General features: G+C 43.7%; 2 protein-coding genes across 3 annotated transcripts in view; one reads left to right on the forward strand and one right to left on the reverse strand.

The window, feature by feature from the left end:
* Nucleotides 1-823, reverse strand: part of LOC106494901 (SH3 domain-binding glutamic acid-rich protein) — a 58,383-nt gene extending 57,560 nt beyond the window's left edge. The window contains exon 1 of the mRNA XM_067298581.1: nucleotides 473-823. Coding sequence (XP_067154682.1) covers nucleotides 473-562 — 90 coding nt within the window. The 5' untranslated portion in view covers nucleotides 563-823. The remainder of the gene's footprint in view (nucleotides 1-472) is intronic.
* Nucleotides 824-1,053: 230 nt separating this feature from the next.
* HMGN1 (high mobility group nucleosome binding domain 1) lies at nucleotides 1,054-8,120 on the forward strand. Of its 2 annotated transcripts, XM_067298545.1 has the most exons (6): nucleotides 1,054-1,258; nucleotides 1,707-1,739; nucleotides 1,827-1,856; nucleotides 1,955-2,005; nucleotides 5,548-5,679; nucleotides 7,625-8,120. In XM_067298545.1, the coding sequence occupies exons 1-6, from the start codon at nucleotides 1,244-1,246 to the stop codon at nucleotides 7,670-7,672; spliced, it is 309 nt and encodes a 102-aa protein (XP_067154646.1). In that variant the 5' UTR covers nucleotides 1,054-1,243; the 3' UTR covers nucleotides 7,673-8,120. The 2 variants fall into 2 exon arrangements, with proteins under 2 accessions (XP_067154646.1, XP_067154651.1); XM_067298550.1 differs by lacking the exon at nucleotides 1,707-1,739 and having other exon boundaries at nucleotides 1,055-1,258.

Below are 8,120 nucleotides of genomic sequence, written 5' to 3' on the forward strand. Positions count from 1 at the left end.
GTTGCTCCTCTTCTAAAATGAAGATGTAGAGCCCTGCTAATTGAGACGTGTTACGGGTACTTCCAGCTACGCTGTGCACTGGAAGATGCCGCCTGGAGTCCTTTTGAAACGGCACCGCTCCTCCACACCTCATCATTTTTCAGCCTTAAAACGGAGGTAACGACGCAACTTCCGCCAAACACAGAGGTCGGAGAATGCTCCTTAAGAAGGACGCAGGGACACGCCTCCTCCCCGACCCCATAACCCCTTCCTCAGCTACCGGCCAAAGCCCAGCGCCCCTCCCCCGGAACCGCTTTGTTCCGGCGGCAGGCGATGGCACAGGCGCGGGCAGGCGAGCCGCGGCCCCCTCCCCCAGCGCCACTGCCGGCGGGAGGCGAAGGGCGCGCAGTCACGGCCCCCGCTGGCCAACGTCCGCCGCCCCCTCCCCGCGGCCCGCGGGGCGGGGCGGGGCGGGCGCGGTGACGTCACTCACGATGGAGGAGCAGGAGGGCAGGAGGATCTTGAGCGCGTTGCAGAGGAACACCGAGCTCAGCACCAGCAGCCAGGCGCCGCTCTCCGCCATGCCCCGCTCTCGCCCCGGCGCCGCCCCCCTGCGTCTGCCCGGCGCGCGCGCCAGCGCCGCCCCGCGCTTACGCACGCGCACACGGCCCCCTCCCCCCACTAACGATCCTCCCGGCCTGGCGGCATCACGTCAGAGAGGCTCGCCCCACGCACCGCCAGGCGCCGGCACGCTGCGGCGTGGTGCGCGCGCGCGCACGTGGGCGGTGTGTGTGGGGGGGGGGAGGTGCGGCCACGTGACGGAGTGGGGCCTGACCAATCAAGAGGCGTGACACCGCCTCCCGGCAGGGGGAGGCAGCGGTTAGGTGAGAGATCCCGCCTCGCGCGAGGCGGGGCCGGGCCGGGCCGGGCCGCCCCGCGGCCCGTCTCCTGGCGGCGCCCCCTGGGAAGGCAGGCTTAACGCCACGGGGGGCGGCGCTGGCTGCGCGCGGCCGCTGGCGAGCGGGGAGCGTCCCCGTGCCGTCGCCCCCTCCCCACCCCCCCCTCCAATCCGGCTGGATCCTGTTGCGGTGCCGCTGGCGCTGCTGGGATGGGGGGGAGGGGGGCCGGTTTCCCTGCGCAGCGAGAATCGCTCGCAGGCAGCCACAGCGGCTCGCCGTGAGGGACCGAGCGCGCGCAGGAGCCAGGCGGCAGCCGCTGTAGCTCCGGGGGGTGGTGGCAGCTCGGAGCCGCCGTGCGTTGCGCCATGCCGAAGAGAAAGGTGAAGCGGGAGGCGGGCGGCACGGAGCCGCGGCCGGGGGACCGCACTTTCCAGGGCGACCCTCGCAGACGCGTCTCGGGGCCGGGGGGACGCGGAGAGTGGGCTGACACCGCAGGGGACGTGCGGGGAAGGAAGGCGCTGCGGGAGGCGGCCGCTCCGCGGGTACCGCTGCGGCGGCTGCTGCGGGGCGGGCGCCCTCCCCTCGGCGCAGCGAGCCCCCGCGCCCGCCCTGGCGGGGCCCCGCGGGCCGGCGGTGTCTGGAAGGTTCGGCGGGGGCTCGCGGGGCGCCGCGCCTCCGCGGCGCTCGAAATCCGAAAGCAGCGGCGGGAAGGGGCGGGCGGGCCGCGGCGTCACGTGCCCGGGAGCCCCGCCCCCTCCGCGCGCGCGCGGGGGCGCGCGGCGCCTTCCGCACAGGCGCCGCCTGACCTGCGCGCGTTTGTGTTGGCAGGTGACGGCGGCAGAGGCGGAGACCGGTGAGGAGGTAGGTGTGAGGGGAGGGCGGCGGCGACGGCGGCCCGGCGCCGCACGCTCACGCTATGTCTCTCTCTCTTTTTTTTCTCGTCTTTAGCCGAAGAGGAGATCCGCGCGGCTCTCCGCTGTAAGTACAGGAGGTGTTTCTTGCACGCCGGGGGATTCTGTAGCGAAAAGGGGGGTAATGAGGGCTGAAGCTCTCCCTGACTTGTTCTTTCTCCTCAGAAGCCACCTCCTGCCAAAGCAGAGCCGAAGCCAAAAAAGTCAACGGCAAAGGTGAGAGTCACTGGGAGGAGGGAAGGGAGAGCAGGTGGTTGAGTTTGTTGGGCAACTGCCTAGCTACTTCCCACTTGATGTCATGGATGTGTGGTCTCTGAATGCTTTTATGTCAGAATTAGCCCTCACTTGTTCCTTATGGGAACACTTAGTTAGCTCAAAGATCCTTTTCAGATGCTCATACCAGCATCTCTAGGTGCACCACAGAGAGTTCCAGTCTGCCACTCTTTCACCAGATCTATGTTAAGCTTTTCTAAGGCTGGATAGAAATGCGAGCATTGATTTAGGGATGTTGGATGGTATTTTAGTACTGATCATAGCTACTTGGAGGTTCAAGCAACTGTACATGGGATTGCATTTCATTTCTCTCTAATGAAAGAGACTAGAATATGTTTGCAATTTAAAGCAATGTATTAGGACAGTAAAATATTTTTGAAGTATTTAGGCAGATATTGAAATATATATGAGTTTCCATTCATGTGCTTTAGCTTCCTTATTGTTGTGCACATGCACAAATAAGTGTTTTAATTTATTTATTTCTCTAAGTAAGTGTAACTTTTTAGTATAGCTTGAGTGTTGCAATAGCTGACTTGTAACATTTTTTGTTTCTTGGGGAAATAAAAGTGGCTATGTGTCTGTTACCATGTTGGTATATGCATATTTTTTAATGTACCCTTAAGATAATAAGCTTTTTAAAATGCATGGCTTAAGAGCATTTTAAAGAAGCTAATACAGAACTCTCCCTTGCAATTTTTTTTATATTTTCACTTTAATAATCCTACTGAACGATTGTTTCTCAGTAATGAATCTTCGTTCCAATGGTTTGAGATCAATGTACTTCTATTCTCCAAGTTTTAGGCCTGAAGAATTTAGGAAGTTTTCCAGATTTACTTGAATTGAGTAGTTTTTATTTATTTTTTGGGGGGGAGGGGACATCTAAATCTTCACAGTGCCAGTGAATGCCTGATATGTGTGATATTGATCTGCTGCCTGTAGCTACTTTAGTTCTAAAAAGTAATATTTAGAACTTTAGTTCTAAAAAGTAGCTGGGAACATATTCCTTGACTGAGTTGTAGATAGTGAAGGCATTATATAAAACAAGTACATCACAAACCACTGTTATTTTATGATATTGAGTATAACATTAGCACAATGCACCCATGAAATGTTGTTATAATGTGAACAATTTTTTTCTGATCCTTATTATTGTTGGCAGCTCAAATAAATGCATAATTTGTTTTACATTTGATCTTATTCTTTGTTCTAAAATCCATGCTGTCACTAAAACCTTTTATTATGTCATCTGGAAACTACTTTTTCACACTGTTAATGTAAAAATCAGTTCTCTTCTGATTGTGTTTTGCTTCACCAGCATCTGTTTTTTCTCTTTTTCATTTTAGCTGTCTCTGGACTATCTAAAATGGATTGCAAAACTATTATTTCATGGTTGCATACTGATCTAATTTTTTTTTCTTCTGTATTTATTACATCAACAGATGCTTCCTTGCATCAACTCATAACTTCTCAAAACCTCTCCTGACAATATTTTCACTGGTTTGAACAAGTTTGCATGTTATGGAATTGCATGTTTTTTACCTATATTAATGGAGGAAAAACACATTTTGAAAATCAAAATGCAGAAGTTTACATGTTGTGGAATTTTGTCTGTTAGCTGAATTTGTAATACTTTCTGAATTGCTAGCCTTTATAACTTTGTAAAGGGATTTTATTTCACCATCAGTATGTTTTTCTCTGTGGTCTTGATGACAGGCAAATACATCTCTTCTAAAACTGGGACCAAAGCATTTCTCAGGTTTTGTGGGACATTGAAGATATAACTAGCTGACATTTTTCAGCATTGATTTTTACTTGTTTAAATTGCATGTTAGAAAGATTTGGGCAAGGGCCATAAGACCAAACCTAAGCCTTCTGGTAAAATATCCTGGAATACTGAATATCTGTATAGAGTAGAAAGGCTCAATATTTGGATAAGTGTATGCTGATTCTAGATGCGATATTTTCAGCTATTCAGATCACACAAGGAAGGAATAATATAACTGTTAATAAAATGAACAGTAAGATTTGAAGTGAGGATTTTATTGAGAATACATACTAATTTATTTATGGATATCAGTAGACAGAGTATTCCCCATAAAATAAGGAAGTAAATGAACTTGTAGAGCATCCTCTCTTTCAGTGTTGGCTGTTAATATGTGGTTTTATCTTTTGTAGATGTGATGTAGCTTTTTGCATGTTTGTATCCTGTGACAGAAAACATTCTGAACTTTTGTTTTATAATTGCAGTCATTTGACAAAATTGTATCTTTCACGAAGAAAATACTTTACATTTGCATTCATTTGGAATAGGAAATGTATTTGAGTAGCTATAAAAAAAAGCTGAATGTGTACAGTGGGCTTTTTGTAAAGAAGAATCCTTGCAGTGAAAACATGAAGTACAGAATACTTCTGACCAAATGGTTTGTAATAGTAATCTGAGATACACATTTCCACACACAATGGGCAAAATGAGAACTTCATTCCTCAGAGTGAATTTTAGGTCAGAGACAATAAATCGGAATGTAGATTCTTCTCCTTAGAGATATAAAGGTATTACATTCTCTTGTCACTTACCCAGATTCTAGCTGTTCAGAGAAAGTGTTATGGTTTGTCATTTATTTAAAATTGTTAGTGTCATTAAGTAATATGGCTAACGTTTGACAGGTGGTGTCAAAAACTGTACTTGTATGTAGTTCTGAATTGAAATAAATATTTTGTAAGTATGAGGATCAGCTGGAGGACTGGCAAACTTTGTAGCATTTGATTGCTGAATGGAATGTCTGGAAGGGTATATTGCATATTTTCAGGAAAAAAAAGCTCTTGGGCAAATATTTTTCCCTGCCCATGTAACAATAGTAATGCAGATACAAAGGATGTGCCTAAGATACTAGCAAAGCACCACTGAAAGTGAAAACTTCAAATGATGCATTTATTTAAGATAAGTTACTGAAATTCACCCATCATAAATAAGAAGGCTGAACATTTGAAGTGTTTTGTATTTATGAAGTGGAAGGACCGCACTGCTGTTTTATCTGCCACAAGAGGTGGCAAATAAATCATGTATTACAAATTTTGCTTGTTTTGCCACTGAAATTCAATACCATTGTTTTTCCCTGTGATAGTTTTTTCAGATGGGTTTGCATCAGACTAAGCAGTGCTTTTAGTTATTTTACAGTTTAGTGATTCTAGATTCTATGAGCTGTTCTGTAAACTGTGGTGTTCAGTGTTGGGGGGGAAGAGGGGAAAAAAAAGGGGTTTATCTTCTGATTCCAATTATTTTCCTGACTGTTTGAACCAGTGATCATTGGTCTACATACAGTTTTGAAAGCACTTTTTTTAACAGTTAAGCTGTGTATTAGCTCATTGGTTGTTGGTGGCAGCTGTTGCTGCTTACAGCAAGTTCATCTTGTTTATTGTTTATTATTTTCAAGGTTTACCTACTAGATCATATACATTTACTTACTGGAATTTTTATTTCATTGCAGGATAAATCTGAGCACAAGAAAGCTCAATCAAAAGGGAAAAAAGGGCCTAAAGGAAAACAGACAGAAGAGACAAACCAAGAACAGACAAAGGACAACTTCCCTGCAGAAAATGGAGAAACGAAAAGTGAGGAGGTAAAGTTGTCAATGTTCTTTGGTTGCAAAGCAACTGAAGTACTCGCTGTACTGATTTATGTAATCATCTGACAGATGCGTTGCAGCTTATGTATGCAGTACTTATATTAGAATCTATTTCTACCAAAAGAAAGGTGTAGATTATGAAAAAATCAATAGATATGCCAGGAAAATTCTAGCTCCTTCAAAAAGGGTGGAAATAAAGTTGCAGTGATGTGATACAGTCCCTGAAATGAAGGAAAAAGGTGAGAATTTTACCCGAGTTTGAATACAGGACAATGTCCTTCTAAGAAGAGCTGTTTTGCCTGCTGGTAGGTTTTGGCAAAATAATACATACAAGGTTGCTGTATGTGTTTTGGAGGATGGGGGTGGTTGTTTGGAGCGCTTTTTGTTTTCTGTTTTTTCAGTTTTGAGTGCAAATTGTGAATCTGGCTATACCATTCTTGGAAGAGAGTTTCCCTCTCCCTAAAAAAATTTTTTTGACAAACACACCATTTATTTTCTACACTGGAAGCAGTTTTCACTGTTTCAAAGTTTTGAAAATTTGAAGTTGAAATGGTTTGACCAAAACCACTTTTTTTTTCTTTTTAATAAGAGTCTTATAGACACCTTTGCTGGTAGAAGGGAAAGAATGGTGTCGGGATGGAAAAGAAGGGACAAGGACTATTTTATAGTTACTGCTGAAGAAATGAATGTGTCAGTTCAGACTTGGCTGTAATGCTGTGTTAAAATGGCTGTGGTGTTTATGTTTTTGGTTTTAGTGATCATCTAACTTAAACAACTTCTATACTATATTCCTTTTTTGCTATGGATGGGCCCATAATTTGATTTTAAATTTAGAAGAACAACAACATTTGTTGGGAGAGGCAGTGTCTCTTATTAGGGCAACTGTTATAATTGCATAAAACATGCAAGTTTTCATGTAGTAGGCTTAGAAGAGTTAGTCTCAGGTTTCTGCAGTGTTGACTGCTTTACTCATTTCAATTATTTTAGTTGAGTTTAATGATCAGATGATTTGTTAATTTAAATGTGTGAGTCATGCTTCTTGTCTGGTGGTTGCATTGAACAAATATATCTTCAAGTAGGGGAAAACAGTATTTGATTTTTAGGTGAATGGTGGGTTTTAGTGGGTGAGGAGGGTACAGAATGATATTTAAGTGTACAGGACAACTTAGTTTGGGGTAACAGTTTTTCATTTGCAAACTTACTGTGTGATCTTTGTGAGAAGCTGTGCTATAAATAGGAATTAAGTTGGTTTAATTTTGTATATGGTTCTAGCTCTGTATTATCATCACATAAATCAGTCTTTTTACTTTAAATATGTGCACATGGTATTTCAGCAATACCAGTGAAAGTTAAATTTGGCAATATTTCTCAACTGTGGTCTCTTTTAATTGCTGGTGTAGAAAAGGTGTAAATTTAAGGAATGGATAATGACTTTTGGGGCATACGGTCATACTGGTCTCATGGTGGTCACACTAGCCGAAATTTCTAAATTAATAAATACTTAAGTCTGGAAGAGGCAGAGGTATAATCTGTCCCATTTCATATTATTTAGACACTACTGTTTTCAACCAGTACAATAGTATCAGTGAACTATTGTGAAAGGCCAATGAACTCTTCTGGTAACACTAAAATTCACACAGAATAATGCCTGTGCATGGAAGTGGCTATTGTACTTGATTCTTGAAAAGCTTCCCCCAGAAGCGGGTAAAGACACGTTAACAGGTGTTATGGTTTCTGTTTGGGCAGTACTATGACTAAACGTTCTATTCTGCTGGTGGTACTAGAAAGATCTGGAATAACTAAGTATAGTTTTTATGTTAATATATATGCTACATTCTGGTTTTACTTAATGTTGCAAATGCAGTGAGTTTTCCAATCTAAATGGAGTTGCAATTTTAATCAGTTAAGTTTGTATGAACTTACTTTCTTTTCTTTTCAGACCTCAGCATCTGATGCAGCAGTAGAGAAGGAAGCTAAGTCTGAATAACATCTTGTACCAACTCTTTAATTGGTGGTCCTTATACCTTTCTTCTTGTACAATTCAGAGGATTATTTTTATCGACTATTTTGTAAATGCAAGTTTTTTAGTAGTTCTAGAAAACACATTTTTAAAAAGGAAAGAATCCCAACTCAACCCCTTTTTTTACATATTTAGATAAGTGTAAATGCTTTTTTAAAGTGGTAAAATCATGTACTGGTTGTCTTTTTTCTATGAAACCAGAAATTAATGGAATGTTGAGGACTTCGAAGTCTTGATTAAGCTTCACGTTCCATAGACAGTGAGGGACAGTTTTTCTATCCTATTAAACGAAGCATAACAGATCAAACTTTGGAATTCATGATGTGTTGAAAATGTCTTAACATTGTAGTTATTTATCTATGATTGTACCATCAGTAGAATTGCTTACCTAATAAAACTGCTCCCTAGTGTTGGA

This window comes from Apteryx mantelli, chromosome 1 (assembly GCF_036417845.1).
Source record: "Apteryx mantelli isolate bAptMan1 chromosome 1, bAptMan1.hap1, whole genome shotgun sequence".
NCBI classification, from domain to species: domain Eukaryota; kingdom Metazoa; phylum Chordata; class Aves; order Apterygiformes; family Apterygidae; genus Apteryx; species Apteryx mantelli.

Bases quoted from the DNA above. Each gene is read 5' to 3' on its own strand.
- HMGN1 (XM_067298545.1), top strand. The intron at 1,857-1,954 runs GTAAGTACAGGA...CTTTCTCCTCAG, and splicing joins GATCCGCGCGGCTCTCCGCT to AAGCCACCTCCTGCCAAAGC. The intron at 5,680-7,624 runs GTAAAGTTGTCA...TTTTCTTTTCAG, and splicing joins GAGAAACGAAAAGTGAGGAG to ACCTCAGCATCTGATGCAGC.